General features: G+C 38.8%; 1 protein-coding gene across 2 annotated transcripts; it reads right to left on the bottom strand.

The window, feature by feature from the left end:
* Nucleotides 1–191: 191 nt before the first annotated feature.
* Nucleotides 192–18,409, bottom strand: nadka (NAD kinase a). Of its 2 annotated transcripts, XM_054609251.1 has the most exons (12): nt 18,169–18,409; nt 17,922–18,089; nt 13,098–13,181; nt 7,473–7,602; nt 7,200–7,308; nt 6,995–7,080; nt 6,791–6,893; nt 6,536–6,678; nt 5,841–5,940; nt 4,235–4,392; nt 3,797–3,879; nt 192–3,304 (listed from the first exon to the last, which is right to left on the bottom strand). In XM_054609251.1, exons 2-12 carry the CDS (start codon nt 18,065–18,067, stop codon nt 3,157–3,159), a joined length of 1,290 nt encoding a protein of 429 aa, XP_054465226.1. In that variant the 5' UTR covers nt 18,068–18,089; nt 18,169–18,409; the 3' UTR covers nt 192–3,156. The 2 variants fall into 2 exon arrangements, with proteins under 2 accessions (XP_054465226.1, XP_054465227.1); XM_054609252.1 differs by lacking the exons at nt 13,098–13,181; nt 17,922–18,089; nt 18,169–18,409 and adding an exon at nt 9,783–10,152.
* Between the last annotated feature and the right edge of the window lie 2,895 nt (nt 18,410–21,304).

Below are 21,304 nucleotides of genomic sequence, written 5' to 3'. Positions count from 1 at the left end.
CTATGTACATACTCACAGAACTGGAGTTACATCCAGGTAACTATTTTGTAATTTTTTTTCTTTTTAGTGGATATTGCACGACTTCCACCACATTTTCAGGATTTCTAACAAACATGAACCCAAGGACTGGTTTCAGGAATAAAGCAAGATGATCAAACAGGAAGATACACACTCCCTAGTTAAATGAAGTATGTTTATTAAAGTGCTCTGGAAAAAAAATACAGGATTAATATTAGAAACAAACTTACAAATACAAAAGTCAGAGTTACAAAAGTGTAAAGCACTTTGAGAGAAGAGTTGACACTGCTTCATAGAAAAAAGAAGTCAAAGCTGTTTTTTGAGGGTTTAATGGGGCTTAACAGCTGAGACCAACACTGGAAACAAACCATGTCCTTTTCCATTATCCGTTTTGACACATGGATTAAAGAACTCCAGAAAAATAGATTTCAAGTTCTCCTGGAAATTATTTTGAATGACCTTCAATGACCATTTGAATGTACAAGTACTTCACTGTACTACAGGTACTTCTGATAAATTACAAGTTTTTGAAAAATGTAGCCAGACTTACACAGACTTATTGGGCGACAAAAATAATTAATTATAGAGCTTATTAATGTAAAAAAGTATCAAATAGATTTATTTTCAGCAATGATACATTGTAAACGGATTAATAAACATAGTGACTTTACAAAATACATCTTATTCAAGCATCACATACAATATATACAAGTACTCAGAGATATGGAATGATTGCCTTTTAGAGCTCAGTTGGTCCACTTGAGTTACAACAGGTGACACCACCTTCATGTGTTCGACCCGACACAATCTGTTGAGCCAATTTATATATATTAACATCTAGAAAAACATATGTTAACAGATATGTATGGTAGGCCACAAGTTTTCAGCAAAGACTACACAGTGGCAGACGGTAGCGAACTGACAAAAGTCTAAAAGAAATACACAGAGAAAACAAATCCTTAAATCACCCACAGCCCACAGACATTGGTCTATAAAACCTACACAGAGCTCAGCTATGGCTTAGACGGCATTTTAGAAAACAGACGTTAAAAAGACACTGAAGAAATCGGAGCTGGAATGAATATCACCTTCTTGCATTGTTGACATATCTTCAAACGCATTGACTACATGACTGCGGAACAGAGATTATGTGACGCATACCAAATAAGCCAAATAGTCAATCAAGTGTCATGTGCAGCAGACAGCAACGACAACAGTCAGCAAGTGGCTACAATGAAAATGCACAAATCACACATCTGTGCAAGTGTGTGATTACATCATCACAATGACATAAACCTTGCAAACTTACATTTCTATAAATTAATGATATCAGTGTTTAAGGCACAGTCTGTACATTTGGGTCACTATTGCCAAGTAGATGTACTGTAAATCTGATTTTCCCCAGGATGCACCTTAAAAATGAGTAAGACAACATTTGTCATTCATTCATGACATTACATTAGTTTTTCCTGCTCCGATTTAACAGAATTCATGTATGTTTGATTTACCAGATGTTTTAGAATTATATTTCTTTAGAAAATCCTTAACCTCTACTGAAAGAACTAATTTGTTGTTCATAAAGTAGTAGATGAGTCCCTGCCGTCCACCTTAAAGACTAAAAAGTGCCAAAACAGGCCATCAAGAGTAATGCAATGACTGCCATCCACCACTGACCTTCAGAGCTTCAGTCCAAGTTCATCCCAAGCCTTGAAATTCCTTCTGATTACTCGTTAAAACACATTTGATTTCAAAAGGCCAGTTTGCAAGGCATGCAGAAGGAAAACACACAGGGACAATCCTGGACCAACAGTGGGGCCAAACTCCATTCAAATAGTCAACATTTTAACGTGCTCACACATTAGAACATGACATAAAATCTTCTGAGGTTTTCTACAGACTTATTAAAGATCTATATTTAACTTTCTGAACATTAATATAGCAGCAAACAGCTGTTTGCTATGTAAAGTGGAGTAGCGGCTACCTGAGCAGAGAATCATTAATGTTGCATACCTCTAACATACAAACTTTGTTAAGTTACTTGTGTAACCCCGGTTCTCTGAGTAGTTTAATTAGACAACATTTAGATTGAAATTCTATGAAACCTTAAAGTGTCCAATATTGTGATTTTGTATTATTATTATTATTATTATTATTATTATTAAAAACCAACACATTTTTATGAAATGTTATTTCCTCATTTCTTATTTTCAGTTATTTTTAATTTTATCTCAAAATGCCCATTTTCAATTGTCGGCTGTATATGTCTAACAAGCATTTTTCTAAATGACACTTATTTAAAAATGTCATCAATCAACATTGGAGAAGTCACCAGTCTCTGCCTCCTCACCTTTGTAGATAAACTTCCTATAATATAGTATTTCAAGCTCAAGTTAACTGGTCAAGTGTCTTCAGTGTGGTAACAGACATTTGTAACACAATCTCCGACTTGACCTGTGTCTTGACCTACCAAATGTTCAGCACAGACTATAAGGTCTGCATTGAAAAAATAAAGCAATGAAACTCTGGGAAAGTGGCATGAACCTGGCCCGATGGTCCGGATCAAGATGGAATTCTGAGAAAACACATCCCAACCCAGCTCGAACCCGGCAGATCAGGTCAAGCCCGATCGGGATAGGGAAGAGAAAAACGCTGAGCTAGCGGTCATAGTTTGTTAGCTGCTGTGAAGACTGTCGGGAGGATCTGGGTAATTATAAATTAAAAACAGACAGGCGTTTTGAACTAAAAATTAAATAAATAAAACTTACTATAAAATCAAGAATGATTAAATATAATTTTAAAATAGTGATTAAAGTTTTTTGAAGTTATTACAGAATGCATTGGTTTAAGTATTTCACTATTTATTCATTTAAATTACTAATTTAAATGAATTGCACACATTTATTCCAACAAAGTACAACATAGAGGTGTGCAGCAAAATGCTGTTTGGCCCAATCACTTGGAATATTACGACGGAACAATTTCAATACATGTGGGCAACGTTATTACGACAGACGATTCTGAATGGAGTTTGGTGAGACCTATCCATAAAATACAAAACAGAGCAGAGCACTGTCGAGCTTAAACCAAGATTTAGGAGTCCGTGAGACTTTAGAGAAGACCTTGAGGATGCCTTGTCCTTCAGAACTCCTCGTCCTCTGAGCTGAGGTAGTTCTGCTTCTTCCTCACATTCCAGTGCAAACACTGAGCCAGGCTCTCGAACCAGTCATTGACCGGGTCCCGGAAACAGATGGAGGGAACAGGGAAGCAGGAAGTGGTGATGGTAATACTGGAACAGGGATGAAAAAAAAAAAAAAGATAAATAAAAGGTCAGGCTTTGTGTCACAATCGCTGCAGGAAGGAGAAGTCCAGGTAGTTGCAATAAAACAAAAACAAAAGAGGAGGTGTTGACATCAGATTCAGTAATGCAACTTCCTTCTGAGGCAACAGTGGGTATTTGTTTAAGTACACTTCAATGACTCAGAAACACTGCCAGCTCAGACCCAGGATGGTGATCTCTACATGAGTTACCTGAAGGAAACACCTGATTCTGGCAGGTGGTAAACTCCTTGGCCCACGCCCGTTAAGCAGGTTGATACGGTTACGTAACAAAGCCGGTCAGTGTTGAGGCAGCTGCTGGGAGTGTTAAACTCATTATGTACCACGTAGTCTCTGGGCTTTGTTTCCATCCTACATTTACTCAGCGTCACTCTTATTGTCTCTGTGTGTTTATTGTTTCCTTTGGATGAGGTTCGATGACCAGCTCGTTATGTGGACATACCTGTCTCCGTGGCAGATCTCTTGTCTCTTTCTTCCGTCAAATGACACCCAGGCTGTGTTCCTCGCGTCACGTGACAGCATTATCTGAAAGAGGTAGAGCAAAGCGTGCAGAAAAGTTAGAGAAAGAACAGGAGTTGTTTTATTGTCCTCAATGCTCAATCCATATTAAATGTACTCATTCTTAAATCACATATACCTCTAACGTAATAGTCTTTTCTTTTTTTTATCATTTTGGATTTCAGCCTGTGAATATTGCCCGACTCTCTTTGGACAATTGATTAAAAATACTGTCGTACAATCTTTATTAAAATGTAAATAAAGTTAATATAGTAGTAGTAGTTGCAGCAGTTGCAGATACATATCATAAGCACCATATTTGGTAAAACCAGAGCCAAAGAAAACCACTTCCTAAACTGACTCAAACAGTGAGTGTAACTACCTTGAGCTCCACCCCGGCAGGCACCACGATGGGTCTGAAGGAGAGCGAGTGTGGGCAGATGGGGGTTATCATGATGGCTGGGACGTTGGGATGGATCATGGAGGCTCCTGCTGCCACTGCATACGCTGTACTACCTGTTGGTGTGGATACGATCACACCTGAAGGGGACACAGAGACACGCACACAGAGAGTTAAGGCACAATATCACGTCCAGGTCCCAAATACTGGACCTCAGTAGGTGACAGCTTTGAGTCTCAGCCATACTTTATGGAAGTGTGAAGGGGAAACGTTTGGATCTTTTATACTCTGAGGGAGCTTTGAAAATGTTGGTTTGCTGCAAAAAGAAACCCACACAAAGTCAAAGTTCTCCATTTCCTTTGGCTGTGTGGACACTCGTGACCCTCGCCGGTGGGGAAAGCATTAATAAAGCTTGAATTTCTCCTAAAGGCACTAAAGGAGTAGCTGCAAGTCATCCCTCACAATACAATCATCATCAAATGACTATATATGTAAAATATAAATATTTCTATAGGCCTGTATGTAAATCTAAACTCTACACTAGATCGGGACTGCAGAACAACAATTATTTAATTGGTTGCATAATATTATTCTATTATTATGATTTTGATTAATACATTCATTCTTTCATCAGTCGGAGAAACTGGAACAAGAAAACATTTGCTATTTTGCTTGATAAATTATTTAAACTATAGATTGAATATCAAAAGTATACTCTACTATAACTACTTTTGCAATTAATCTGGTAATTGTTTTAGCACTAATTTAAAACAGAGAATTTATGCATCATCATTCCAACAGACAGTGAACAGTGAACACAGTTGTAAAAACATGTACAGTGTGTGACTGACTTAAAGGTCGGTGCAGAGGGTTTTTCTAACAATAACTTATAATACTACTACAAGACATGAATTGTACTTCTATGTCACATTCTTAAAAAGTTGACCATGTATTGTTGTTGCTGGCTACATGTTGTTAACATCACTTCCCTTTACAGTTTTTATCAAAACATGGAATTCGGTGAGAGCGTGTGCAGGGCCTACTTCTTCTTCTTCTTCTTTTTTGATTAACTCACATACATTTCTATTTAGTAACAAGTAAATATACAAATGAATCCACCATGCGAGTTAATTTGTTCATGCAGTTTGGATCGCAGAGAAGATGTGTAATTATGAAGCTGCATGAACCTTGCGACCTGCAGTTTCTCTGTGCGAACCGAAGATACTCAAAGGTATGTATGATTCTCATAAAAAACAACTAGAAACTGTTTCTATGTGCTGTAAGGTCAAGTCACACTTTTTTGTATTTTAAAAGAAATGCCCTCCCTGTAATGTCTAGAAGCTTCTATAAAAAATGCAATGCTTGCTGGAAGGTGAAGGTGGAGCCTGAGGGACAGAGACTAAAGGCTACTCTATCTACAGAGAGTCTGGTTTGGGCTGTCGGACTGGATTTACTCAGAGAGGACGGGTTACCACTCAGCTGTGAAAGTGTGAATTCTTGCAGCCTTACTGCCAAACAACCCGGATTTAATGTATGTATCAATCACTCTTTGACTCTGACCATTAAAACAGATCATCTGCCCACTCACCGTCTCCCTGCACTGTGGTAATGAGGTGTCCGTCCAGGAAGAGGTCGACATTGGACAGATATGAGGAGGGTCCTCTGTCCACCACCACCTCGTTCAGTACCTGAAACGCAGTCACATGTTTACCAGTTTGTCATAAACCCAAGTGATGTCACTAACACCTTGTCTACACTCTGCACTAGACAAGCCTCGTAATGGGATTTGTGCCAGTAAACATACCTGTCAGGGACCATTAACCTCATACCTGCAGTCAGAGCTACATTTCTTGTTATGGAGCTGAGGACAGTGTGTGTGTGTGTGTGTGTGTGTGTGTGTGTGTGTGTGTGTGTGTGTGTGTGTGTGTGTGTGTGGTCTGTGGTTCTTTAACAACATGTTGTGAAACACCTAAAGGCATATGACTCCCACGTTTAGTGAGTCTCTATATTGATACCACATGGCTAAGCTGGTTAGTCAGTCCCGCACGGTAAACATCGCAGCACTGAGATCCCAATTGCCTGTTACCATGGAAACAGTTCATATCTATTTATGGCTTTGCTAGTTTAAGAGGACCAGAGGCAGGTGTGTAAATCACCAGACATGAGCTGATGAACCAAACCCGCTATTTTCATCCTGACAGTGAGAATATGAATTTTGGCAAAAGACCAAAGGTTTTTTTAACGGTACTCAAGAAGCTGTGTAAACTGCAGATTATTTATTACCTGATACTGCACGGCTTTCCGACTGCTTTCAATGTCCCCATTAGTCAGGATGATGCACTTTTCGTCGACTCTGGCCTTCTTCTCCCAGTTCTCTTTAAGCACCCGGACTTTCAAGCGACTTCGCAGGACGATGGCAGCATTACCTTTATACATAAAATATACAAATAAATGAGCACAACACACGTTTACCAATACAAGAGTATTCATGCTGCAGAAAGACAGAGGTTTACAGACAGGTCGGAGAACATTGACTACCTTCAATTACTTGGGTGACCTGAGGCTGGTAGGTGTCAAATTTAAAAGGTGTCAAGAAACCCAGAGAGCCAAGGTGAAAGGCCATAACTGGTGGAACGCTCTCCTACAAACAAACAAAGGAGGGAGAGGACTGTTGTGTCATACCTGTAAATGTAATAAACACACAAATTGTTTTGTGACAGGAGGTGACTACTGGCTAAATACCTGGAAGAGCGAAGATGCATACAGCAAAGTTCCATCTCCACCAAGACAGATGATGAAGTCTACGCGATTGGAGATGTCATCAAGATCTGAGAAATATGAAGACAATAAATATCATCTATATATATATATATATATAGATATATATATTTCATTAATATATAGTGTGCACAAATTCATAGCAAAGGTGACTGGCTAGTTTTCGTACCGTCTCTGAAAGTGCAGAATTTCTTAGTAATGGCCCCAAAATTTTCATCGTCTGATATGGCTGGGTCCTCCAGAACTTTCTTTTCCACATAAACAATCAAGTCTTTCACCTACAACAACACACACACACGAAAACAGGATTTACAGCAAGGATTTTGAAAGAAAGTCAGCATCCCATTAACTGTACTGATCCCTCAGCAACTTCCCACCCTTAAGTACTGGGAATTATGTTCATTGTTAAAGGTGAGTAGTGTCGGTGAACACGTGGTCATACCTCGGTGAGGAATTTGCAGAGCTCCTTGAAAGGCTGAAGCAGACTGGCATCTCGTATCTTCTTGATGACAAGGACACTTTTTGGTGGCTTGTTCCACGTCAGCCTTTGGCTGGCGGGGTCTTGAATGTGCCTGAACACACAAAGACAACTTTGACCTCAGGAGGGGGAAGACGGACTCAACGGGCACTTGATAAGGATTCCCCCGTTACAACAGCATAGACCTGGAATGAACCTGAGGTTGTGGCTGATGTAAGATGTGTTAACTAACCGAAGCATCATAATCAGGTCTGCTTAGCACCAATTAGAGTCCCCAGCTTAAAGGACCCTTGTCCCTCTGTAGCCACATACTGCTGAACTGTGAAATGGGCAAGATAAAAGTGGACTTTTGGGTGAAAATCTCTCTATAAATCAGCTCTTAGAATCACAGGGCATTCAGAGTTAGCAAGCAAAGAGCCACGAGTTGTGAGGATGAACCAAGAGGAAAACCACCACATAAAAATGATTCAACTAACAGGAGGCATGAAAATCTGAACTGCCGTGGGTTAAACTTATGAAAACCCTATGGAAAATTGATTAATATGAAAGCTGTAAATTGCCAGGGGATCCTAGTCTAGGAGTTAAAAATACTTTGTTAAGTCTGCTCTCATTAGTTACAGATACCCAAACACACTCAATACTGTACTTGCCCACCATTAGCTCTGCTTCAAACGGCTTGTAAATTAGCATCAGTATCACACAACGACATTTACACATAGCCCATGTGGAAAATTGCAGTTTCAAGCCTGGTTAGAATCGGCTGCGCCAATCAGTGGACGTCACTGAAACTAAATGAGAGATGAGGACTAAAGGAACTAACGATTTTATTATATCGGAAACATAAACAATAGCATTCAGCTTCAGTTCCACTGCACACTTGTTCCTCTGGTCATTCTACACAGTCAGAGACAATTTGCAATGTCAATGCTGCATTCAGGTTTTGTCGGTTTTACTGCTTTTACCTGTTTTACCAGCGGATTCCCTCACAGTAGCCTTCTCACGGTTATTTACTGTAAAGGTTTATGGTCTTTGGTTTGGCTCAGACATCTCTATTTGGCTGAACAGGTTTCAGCAGTATGTCAACACCGGCCACACATGTGGCAACAGACTATCTACTACTGTTAATGTTAAAATGCTCAGACACCATTCTCAGGAATACAACAGACACTGCATGTCCCCCCCCTACCTGAGGACCCGACCAGAAGAAAGAGGAATTTTGTGGAATAAGAACCTGCAGACCCCTGCCAAGTCCATCTACAACAATAATCCAAGTTTGAGACCAGTGATTCAAAAAACACCACACACACACACACACACACACACACAAAACACACACACACACACACACACACACACACACACACACACACACACACACACACACACACACACACACACACACACACACACACACACACACACACACACACACAAAACTCTTCAGTCCCAACAAATAACATAAGAAAGTAGAATTGTTATAATATATCTACTAACTAAGGCCTTATTATGATTGCCAAAAAGGAACACAGATGGAGACAAACGTACAAATATAATAAGTCACTTTCTAATTTAAGTGAGCCTGATTAAACCAACCATGGATGAGTACAAAATGAAAGCTGTGCAGGCTTGTTTTCCAATACAAATACAGGATACAAAGCTGGTAAGAGGCCCCGGGGTTCACCCAGAACACGCTGGAGAGATTCTATATCTCGTCTGGCCTGGAGCTGGAAAGTGTTGCTGGGGAGAAGGACGTCTGGAGGACCCTCCTAAGCTTGCTGCCCCCGCGACCCGGCCCCGGATAAGCGGAAGGAGATGGATGGATGGATGGATGGATACAAAGCAATACTTCATTAGCATTTGAAGCGGTGACGAGCTGGAGCTGTGATCTATTCACGGACAGTTTCTCCTCTTTCCACCTTCAAAGCATCCACACCCTGACCTTTCCCCTTTCATTCAAAAACCCCTCTCTGTCCAAACCACATAGACATGCTGTTGTAACAGCCAGCCTGTGATAACACGCAAACACTGCCACTTCTCAAGTGTTACAACTAAACCTTGATATCACGTATCAGCCTCCAAAAGCCACATAAAGCCCAACCCTGGACACTCAAGATAAATATAAAATGTTTCTTTAGAATCCACTGAAGCGGGGCATTAGTTTAACAGTACTATTAGCTCAGTGCAGTGAAGCTCTCTGATCACCTGGTTGCCAGTGATCCAATACATCAAACATACTCTCTCCGTTAAGAACGAGACAAGGAAAAATGCCCTCACCATTTCCACACCTTGTTCTCGCCGAGGTTCCCAGGAGTGTCCTGCAGTACGCACTGGTTGAACTTCATGGCTGTACTGTACATGTAACGAGGATGCTGCTTCGGGTTGGGCTCAGCTGCAGAACTGGACTCTGTCCTGGAGGCCGGCGCTGACAGAACAGCTCATTCTACCTCTAACAACTTCCTCGATTGCTCCACATAGTGAAGCAGCTGGAGCAACTGAGTCAGTTCACTTCTTGCGGTCGAGCTGTGAATCAGCCACCGACTGTCTGAGAGGCTGAGCGTGCACTGTGGTCGAGCTCCTGGATCAGCTAACAAGCCCTCCAGCTGGATCCAACGTGGCTATATTTGTCCCAATGAGGACTTAACGCTAAACCTTCCTGCTGCATTCTGCTGCTGAATTAAGGCTCTCACTCTCCTTAAAATTGACTTTATCTTAGTTCAGCCCACTCGGCTGTTCTGACACGCCCATTTCAGAGAAATACTTTCCTTATTGGACGGGCGTGATTTACTGAAACTCAACAAAAGGTGTTCCTGAAACTAGTATATCCACTGTAATGGCATAGGTCTATGATACAACTATTTTTCTTCTTTATTTAAAGAATGAATTACTTAATCACTTAAATGATCTAAAATGACATGGGATGATATATGCTACCTGTAGAATACACTCTGTATTACTGTATAAGATATATCATGTTGGGGTTTACGTTTTAGCATATTTAAAAAAAAGAAAAGAAAAATGCTTGATATCCTCCAGTTAATTAAAGGAAACGGTGTCAAAAAGTCACTCTTAAAGTAGAAATAATTAGAAATAAACTGTTTGTGTTTTTTTGTTAAGCCAGAAAAGTCCATTTTATGACCCATTTCCAGGAAAGGACAATGAGGTTTAACATCCTGCAGGAAGAGGAAGTGCGGGGTGAAATTCATCAACAGGCTATATTATTATGCAATGGATGCGGTATCTATATGCAGTCTGTTGGCAGAGTGCTTGTTTATAAAGAAGGGGATTGGGGGGGAGGGGAGATAAGCACATCTTGAACTCGTTCTTCATTTTAATCCAATCTACACATCCGAAAGTTTTATGACTGTATCTTGCCTCACTGTCAAAAAATCTGTCCAAAGACAGACAGACATATCATCAGCTGGCAAAGTACCCGAAACCTCTTCAAGCTGTAGTAGGTTCTCACACTCACTCACACACTCTCACACACACACACACACACACACACACACAACAATGCGGAACATAATGCACTGACAAGGAGGCTCAACAAACAACTGGTTTTGCTACTTTTAACCTGTCCAGCAGCTTTGAGAGAGCTAATCCTTCAATCACTGCTGCCTGAAACAGTCGGGGAGCGACTTATGTGACCAAGGGAGTCAAGAGGCCAACAGTCTGACAAGGCTTTGACGGGTAAATACATCAAGAGTCTATCCTAACAGTGCTGCCTGACTGACTCACTAAGTAGATTTATGAAAGTCTTTCACATCATTATGAACACCTGCTATCTACACAGCAATACAAATGCACCAAGTCATTGTTTACCAAACTGGATCAAGTCGAGAAATGATATGAAACTTTTATCACAAACTTGATAAGGGGTCTTTTAAAACGTTTAAATACCGGTGCCAATACGAAACCAGAGTTTTGCAATCAATACCAACACTAAACTTTTTTTGATCTTGTTCTTTGGAACACAAACATCATTTTTTTTTTAAATAATAATAATAATAATAATAATAATAATAATAATACTGTTTATAAAAAAATATATATATTCTGTCACTGAAAAGCTCGGTATGAAGCTCTACTGCTTTCAGGGACTCTCTGCTTTCAGTCTGGTCTTCAGCAAGTCCTCACAGGCTCAGTTTGATTGAGGTCAAGTGACAATAATTGCCCTGTTGGGTCTAGATTCCTGGGTTGCCTTGTTTGAATGTTAAGGATTAGTATCGTCCGACTGCACTGCTAACCTCCTGGTCACTGTTGGACCAAACAGTACATAAAACCAATGTGCTGGAGTAGAGTCAAAATAAGGCAAAACATGTCAGACTGCGTTTGACAGATGCCTGTTTGTAAAGAAACATGATGATGTGACTGCCAAACAGTTCAAATCCACAGAACACAAAGTCTGGAAATCTATGATGCTGAATTTAAAGGACAATGTCAATATAATAAACAATGTTTGATCTATTAGTACATGCAAATAAAAAATATGAATGCAACGTTGCCATGGAGGATGAAATGTTTGTATTTTCGCTAACTCTGAAGTTACATAAGAGGATATTAAGACATTGAAGTGCAAGACCGGGCTCATGAGGTTACAAGCTTCTCTTAAACATCAAGTTTAGGAGAAGTATATAGTACCATAAAGACCAGTGTGCTGTATTAACCAGTTACAGGGATAATGGTCTTTAATAATTGACTCTACTCAGAGAACAAGTAAGAGTGATGTCACCTAGTTCCAATGATGCTCAGTTTGTTTGTAAAAGAAGAAGTACAGATTTTTGTCCACTAAGACACAAGTGAAACATAAAATGTGCTTTTGATTTCAGTTTCTTTATATTTCCATATCTTGTATATTTTGGATAGATGTCTGATGTAATGATTTGGCCAATATTTACTAGGCTAAGCTAACTTTGCTTAACAATGCGGTTAGCTGGTGTCTGTGGCGTTGCGGTTAGTTAGCACGTGATGTTCTATCACGGCTGCCACAGTGAGGTCAGGTGATGTTAAACTTGAACCCCACTCAAGTTAAAACTGAACTTACTTTGTTGGTCAGGTACAAGTTTAATAAGGAGAAGATAGTTTATTAGTAGCAGTAAGCAAACTGAACCAGAGCCTCGACAACGAACAGGTCAGATGTTGAATACTTTTTTTGTCACACCATAGACATTATATTACCTTATAGCCCATACACTGAAAATAGGGAAGAAGCTTGTTGATAAAGCTGCATGAAAAGATGGTCAAACCATTTATTGACAGAGAGTTTGTTTTTCTCAGCTCCACTGTCAATCAGCTTATTTATGTAGAATGGGGAAAGTTAAGATCAGGCCAAGCTTTTTCCAAAAGAGTATGCACCATGAGACAGCTTATTGTTGTAGTTAAAATGTTGGAAAGAAAGGTTTAATATTAACAGTGTTACAACAGAGACCGCCAAACCATATCTATCAACAGCAAGTGGCTTCCATAGTTTTTGGTGCAACACAGACTAAACTGACACTACTTTGCAAAGTTGTATATTGAATCGTTACTTAAAAAAAATAGCATACAAACACTACTTGTTTTTTCAGAAACATTTGCTCTCCGACTTACATTACTGTGTGTGGATTCTGGAGCATGCATGCCTTTGGGCCGAATGTGGTCACAGGGCTTGGTCCATGAAGTGACTGAGGCCTCCTACAAGAGAGGATCACAAAGGCAAACATTCAGGGTTATGAAACACAAGCTGCCAGTGAAGTATGTAAACAATCTGTACACTTTTTAAATGAAGAACTCAGTGGCTTTGAAGTGCATGCAGTTTTTAAAACAGTAAAAAGAGGAAGTTTAAATGTTTAACTTTATTTCAGTTGGGATATTTGAGAGAGGTGTTACATTCCCATCAGTTCGAGGACACTGAAAGCTGAGCTGGAGAACAGCACATGTTGCTGATGGATGACTCAAAATTCCTCCGTTTCTAAATGCCTCTCTTTAATCAAATAAATTCCACTTTCATTTCCCTATAAAAAAAAAAAAAAAAAAAAAAGAGAGAAGTGAAGCCACAGTGACTGTCTGAGACATTTAAGAGAAAGAAGCCTAAGGATTTCCAAAATGGAATTCTTCATCAGCAGATACGAGAATGATTTATACCTTGTGGGTCAGTTTTGTGGTCAAACAGTGACAAACCACTCATGTATTACATAACATTAAAACGTGGTTAACTGTTCTCTGTGACCTTTGGTGCTGAACAGTGGGTTGGGAGGTACATGTAATAGCGCATTGTGAAATGTTGAAAGACAAACACTTTTATCTATCCTACGTGCACTACAAACACTGGATCAGTAAAAGACTAAATAAAGCCCAACGTTTTATTTAACACCAGGCCTGTCGCAAATATTACGTAATAACCTTATCGCAAATCTTTTGAGCTGATCATTTTGCTTAACTGTGTAATTCAACAATCAAGGGAAATCAAAGACGATATTACAAATGTGGCAACCGATAGAAAGGGAAATCCATCTGGTAAATAAAGTGTCTACCTGATCACAAGGTTCAATGTCAGGAAAAGAAACATGGAAAACGAGAGCTTGACTTTCTAGATCTTGCTGCTTTTGGCCAGGTTCATTCATTTCAGCTAATGATGATGACAGATAACTTCTCCCTGGATTTATAGCAAAAAGTCTCCCCTACAGTTACAGCATTGTTTGATTTTTTACAGCTCTAGGAAAGTTATGAAGTTATCACTTCCATCCAGTTTGTTTAAATGATATAAATGACATTAGTGTTAGAATGGAAACATAGAGAGGGACGGTGGATAGGCTCAGAGCAGACAGATTTTTGCGATCAGAGCAGAGAAGAAACCGGTGGTAAAGTCGTCCAGTAGTAGAAAATGTTTAAATTTGGGGGTGAAAGGTCAGTGACCCTGAGCTGTATTGCCTCAGACGACAGAAGCCTTCATGCTTCCCCACGTCACTGAGCCAACAAATCCTCTTAGCCGTCTGACTCGGAGTTCCCCATCTGCTGTTTACTGTTTCTTTAAGCTGCATTCATCAATATTTTCTCACATTAACACTGAATGAAATCAATATGTGTAATAAGACAGGTGTAACATCTATACGGAGTGTTTACATCCTCAACAACAAAAAAGACAAACAAGCCTGGACAGTTATACTGCAACACCATAATCAAGGTGGAGGGATGCAGTTCACAACTGATGTTTAAATGGGTATTACGTTTGTCCCAGTGGGATATTCTAGTTGAAACCAGAACTGCAATTTATGATTATTTTCATGACCAATTATTGATTTTTATCATTTTTTCAATTGATCCTTAGAGTGGAAAAGAGAAGGACAGTCATATTACTGAATGTAAACATGCTCAAGTCTATCCTGATAAAAAATCATTGTTTAATTATTTTTGTTCTTTTGGGTGTATGTTTAAAGAAATGTGAAAGTAGAGGGAAGCCTGTGATCATCTTGTCTTAATCTCTGACTTTATTTCATGCTTTTGACCAAAATAAGTTTCAAATCCTCGGCACCTTTCAGCCAAGAGAACCCCCTTCCCTCGTGTTTGGTATTTATTTATGAGTCACTGCCCAGAACACTGCTCTAGTAACTAGCGAATTCATCACCTTCCTATTACAAAACCTAAAAACAGCCATTTGTTTATTCTGCAAAATGTCATAAAAGTAAAGTAGTGTCATTGCCAACCTATGATGAACTCAATGAAACCGAATCAGTGGGAGTGCATTTCAACATTTTGTGTTACCTCACTGTGACATTTCATTTCCTGGGAAAGTCCAGATTGCTACTTTAAGGACATGGTTAGATAGACCATTGCCATTTACTTTGTTTTGTAAGAAACCTGCTCCAAATTGATAAAACATAAAGAAAAGTCACAAACAAAACATATTGGGCCTTTCCATTTCTGTGTCTTTCTGCGATGGTTGAAGGGACACATGTCTGAGGTGGTGCAACACAAATCATGTCTCTACTTCAAACATGTTTCTCAAAAGTTCAGAGCAACAGCAGCTGTTCTTAGATAGCCCACAGCAGTAACTCAGTCAGGTTGTTGTGTTGTGGCAATGTTCTCTATGAATTCTACTTATGTATGCATTCGACCAGTCACACATAGGCATGTTATTTCAGGTTAAACAGTTGGACCAGGTTTGAACTTATGTAGCCTCTGAATTGCGAACCTGACATACAAAGATCATAAACAACAATACAAAAATGAAGATGCATCAAAGTCCAGGCATGGTTGCTTAAAGATAAGTTCATACAAAGGCCACCAGTCCAGGCTGACGGCTGATTACACATGCATGAGGCGTGGACTGCAATCGACAGGTGACAAATAAAAAAGCTAGAAACAAACTACACCAGGGCTCAATGAGTGCGAGTATCAACGATAAGGCCGTAAAGGTGAAGCAGTCAGCATGACGACGCGTTGTAGTTTCATTTATTTACTTGGAAGCAACCACCAGGCATGTAAAAGCTTCAAAATTCAAGAGGGGTTATTAGTGAAATATTCAATATCTTTATTTCAGACTGCAGGCAGCCTTTAAAACCAGGAAAAGACAATGATACAATGTCCAAAATCTAAGACCATATCTAAGACATGTGTCTTTCGGCACAGGCTGAAAACTCTCTTCAAGAAGTACGACCCTGAACCCTTCCGCTTAGCACTTATTGTATTCATATTAGTTTGTTGCAATTATTGTATCCGTATTAGTTTGTTTCACTTATTATATTCGTATTAGTTTGTTGCACTTATTGTATCCGTATTAGTTTGTTTCACTTATTATATTCGTATTAGTTTGTTGCACTTGTTGTATTCGTATTAGTTTGTTTCTGTACTTTTGCTCTGGTTTATGCTCTTAGATGCTTGTTTTTTTCTGTCTCTGACTGTGTAGAATGACCAGAGGAACAAGTGTGCAGTGGAACTGAAGCTGAATGCTATTGTTTATGTTTCCGATATAATAAAATCGTTAGTTCCTTTAGTCCTCATCTCTCATTTAGTTTCAGTGACGTCCACTGATTGGCGCAGCCGATTCTAACCAGGCTTGAAACTGCAATTTTCCACATGGGCTATGTGTAAATGTCGTTGTGTGATACTGATGCTAATTTACAAGCCGTTTGAAGCAGAGCTAATGGTGGGCAAGTACAGTATTGAGTGTGTTTGGGTATCTGTAACTAATGAGAGCAGACTTAACAAAGTATTTTTAACTCCTAGACTAGGATCCCCTGGCAATTTACAGCTTTCATATTAATCAATTTTCCATAGGGTTTTCATAAGTTTAACCCACGGCAGTTCAGATTTTCATGCCTCCTGTTAGTTGAATCATTTTTATGTGGTGGTTTTCCTCTTGGTTCATCCTCACAACTCGTGGCTCTTTGCTTGCTAACTCTGAATGCCCTGTGATTCTAAGAGCTGATTTATAGAGAGATTTTCACCCAAAAGTCCACTTTTATCTTGCCCATTTCACAGTTGTATCTTTTTTTAAACATTTTGCATCGTTCCAATAATATTCCTTATTCGCTGTGAGGGCTTGAGCTCTCGGGGGAATAGCCCTGCAGACGACAGACAAGGGTCAGCAGTATGTGGCTACAGAGGGGCCTTTAAGCTGGGGACTCTAATTGGTGCTAAGCAGACCTGATTATGATGCTTCGGTTAGTTAACACATCTTACATCAGCCACAACCTCAGGTTCATTCCAGGTCTATGCTGTTGTAACGGGGGAATCCTTATCAAGTGCCCGTTGAGTCCGTCATAATGTAATGTGTAATGTAATATAATGTGTAATGTAATGTAATGTGTAATGTAATGTAATGTAATGTAATGTAATGTAATGTGTAATGTAATGTAATGTAATGTAATGTAATGTAATGTAATGTAATGTGTAATATAATGTAATGTAATGTAATATAATGTAATGTAATGTAATGTGTAATGTATAATGTAATAATGTAATGTAAATGTAATGTAATGTGTAATGTAATGTAATGTATAATGTAATGTAATGTAATGTAATGTAATGTGTAATGTAATGTAATGTAATGTAATATAATGTGTAATGTAATGTAATGTAATGTAATGTAATGTAATGTAATATAATGTGTAATGTAATATAATGTGTAATGTAATGTAATGTAATGTAATATGTAATGTAATGTAATGTAATATAATGTAATGTAATGTGTAATGTAATATGTAATATAATGTGTAATGTAATATCTAGTCTCACATCATAATATCATTAACCAGCCTCCCTCACCTGGGCTCACCCTGCTCCTGTGTGTGTGTATGTGTGTATGTATGTATGTATGTATGTATGTATGTATGTATGTGTGTGTGTGTGTGTGTGTGTGTGTGTGTGTGTGTGTGTGTGTGTGTGTGTGTGTGTGTGTGTGTGTGTGTGTGTGTGTGTGTGTGTGTGTGTCACCTGTAGTCAGAGGAGCTGGCAGCAGAGGAGGTGCTCAGGCTGCGGGTCTTCCTGCTGCCCCGTCGGGCCAGGCTGCGTCCGGAGACCTCCCCTCCGTCACAGGTGGAGCAGCAGTGCGGGGTGGGGGCAGCTTCTCCACCGTCCATCTCCCACAGCCAGGTGAGCTACCTGAGAGAGACACAGCACCTCTTTACCTGAGACAACACGTGACTGGGACAGGTGCATCACGTGAGCTAGCCTAGCCTACCTTAGCTTCGCACAGTGTGTCGCTCCTCGCCGTCAGCTGCCTGCGCTAATGCTAAGCTAGTTAGCAGGTGAAGTAGTTGTGCATATGTGACACAGAGCCTGACATCACCCCGTACCCGTCCCCTGACAGCGTTAGTCTGGAGCCGAGCGGATCAGAGCCCGGCCATCCCTTCAGCGGACAACACGGCGACGCCAGCTCACTGTCAACACTCCGCTCAGCCCTTCCGGGTTCCCACCGACCAATCACAGGCCCGCTCCCGGTGACGTCATGTGGGACGACCCTGATGACTGTCTGATTGTATCAGAGGGAAACACACAACTATGAGTTATATTATGACAAATACACATAACTATGAGTTATATTATGACAAATACACATAACTATGAGTTATATTATGACAAATACACATAACTATGAGTTATATTATGACAAATACACATAACTATGAGTTATATTATGACAAATACATATAACTATGAGTTATATTATGACAAATACATATAACTATGAGTTATATTTATATGACAAATACATAACTATGAGTTATATTATGACAAATACACATAACTATGAGTTATATTATGACAAATACATATAACTATGAGTTATATTATGACAAATACACATAACTATGAGTTATATTATGACAAATACACATAACTATGAGTTATATTATGACAAATACATATAACTATGAGTTATATTAGTTATATTATGACAAATACACATAACTATGAGTTATATTATGACAAATACACATAACTATGAGTTATATTATGACAAATACATATAACTATGAGTTATATTATGACAAATACACATAACTATGAGTTATATTATGACAAATACACATAACTATGAGTTATATTATGACAAATACATATAACTATGAGTTATATTATGACAAATACACATAACTATGAGTTATATTATGACAAATACACATAACTATGAGTTATATTATGACAAATACACATAACTATGAGTTATATTATGACAAATACATATAACTATGAGTTATATTATGACAAATACACATAACTATGAGTTATATTATGACAAATACACATAACTATGAGTTATATTAGTTATATTATGACAAATACATATAACTATGAGTTATATTAGTTATATTATGACAAATACATATAACTATGAGTTATATTACATTGTGACAAATACATATCACTTTACAGGCTTATTTAGTGAGCTGGTGAAGCACTATATTGTTTGTTCTACAGTCATCTTGTTATAATGATTATTGTGTTATGATACATAACAAACTGAGATGTTTCTCTTGTGCTTTTATGTATTTAAACGCATAAACATTGCTCAATCGTAAATCTATAATTTTTAGTCCCTTTACAAGTTCAACACGTTAAATCGTTTTAAATTGGCAATTGGAGACTTTTAGCATTTGTCTGAATAGTGGTTCAATCTGGAAGATGGTGAAATTGGACAGAATGTGGTCTAACTGCTATGCATGGCCAGGATGATCTTGCTTGGGGGCCCTTGGGCCAAAAATCAGGTGGTGGCCCCCTATGGGAATCTGACTATTGGACGTGGACTATAGTTGTCCCTTTTGCTCGGTTGGTAATCCAACTGTGCAATTTGTCACACTTTGGGTTCTTGTCTCCCAAATAGGAAGTTATATGCGTCATACAGTAAAGAAGTTATTGCCCGACCTGTTAACAGTGGAGTGATAGCGCCACTGTCTGGCTCACTGCACACAAATCTACCACTTCATGGTTGTTCATTTAGCTTATTCATGTACTGAACCTTTGGAATAATGCTTTTTGAAATTTAAAGATACAATACATTTATTTCCACTTACAAGTCATGACAGATGCGACCTTATGTGAAATATGTTTAATATTGTTCCTTAAAGCAAACTTCATGGCTCTCACTGTGTCATAGACATGCACAGTTCACTGCTTTAGGACAGGGTGAATAAAAATACGATCAGTGTTGAATGTGTAGCAAAAAGTATTTCACCTTTTAAAATAACGTAATCTATCAGCCATTCATGAATAAATGTTTTCAAATAGGCACATCTTGTGTGGGGCCATAGGGCTGTCAGCGTTATAGTTTCTATATCAGTGATATTTTGCATAAATAACATAGCATTGGTTATGTCAGTAAATGTGAATGAGTTTTGATGTAATCATATAACATGCATTACTACTGCTGGGATAGAAGTGTTAGATATACTGTGCAAACCAAAAGAGGAACTGTATAGTGAACAGACACTGCATACAATTAAAGAAAAGCGTTAACATTTGTCTTCGTCTTTAAGGCTGATACAAGGAACTTTCATTTTGTGTTGATTTTAGTTGTCCCTGTAGAACGCCGTAGTGTTTCCGAGCACCAGAATCCCTTTAGAAAACCTCATTTTTATCTGCAGCATGGTCTGACAGTCTGCCATGCTGCAGTTAAAGAGGAGACACTGAAAAGCATCAAGAATATCTACATAGAACTAGCTTATTGCTTATATAGGCCATACATAGGTTTGAGCATTACATTGAGAATGTTTCTTAACCTGCTGAAAGTTCCTCACAGCAACTTTAATCTGAATTTTTGACGAGCGAGTACTGTCTGATGGTTAGAAATCACGTTAAAACAATATTAAGTCCCTCATTGAATTTATTCTTATTTCAAATAGGGGGTGAACAAAGATCGATGAGTATTTCCAAGAGACGTGTAGATCTCTGAAGTTGTGCTCAGTGTCACCATACAGTATGTAGCTTCTCTTCATTTGTCAGTTCACCAAACAGACACATCAAGTTGATTACCATAGACTGCTGTTTAATATCTACACACAGACAGAACTACAAGGTGTCCCTTTATACTTTGCGTAAAAGCTTATAAACAGACTGCATGGCCGCCAGCATGCAAATAGGAGAGACACTATGTCCAAATAACTGTACAGAGAAGCCAGGCTGATTCAACAGTGGATAAGAAATTGTTTATTTGACTTGAACATAATTACAGGGAAACCAAACAGTCTGCAACATTCTAGCTTCAGTGGTAACCGCTCTAAGTGAATCACACTCAACACAGTAGGTCATCTCAAACTGCTTTTTATTACATCTTAAATAACAGTACATTTTAATATAGTTTCTATCTTGCATCCAGC

Source organism: Anoplopoma fimbria, chromosome 12, assembly GCF_027596085.1.
Source record: "Anoplopoma fimbria isolate UVic2021 breed Golden Eagle Sablefish chromosome 12, Afim_UVic_2022, whole genome shotgun sequence".
Classification (NCBI taxonomy): domain Eukaryota; kingdom Metazoa; phylum Chordata; class Actinopteri; order Perciformes; family Anoplopomatidae; genus Anoplopoma; species Anoplopoma fimbria.
The sequence above is the reverse complement of the archived record's forward strand: the minus strand, read 5'-3'. Positions and strand labels throughout refer to the sequence as shown.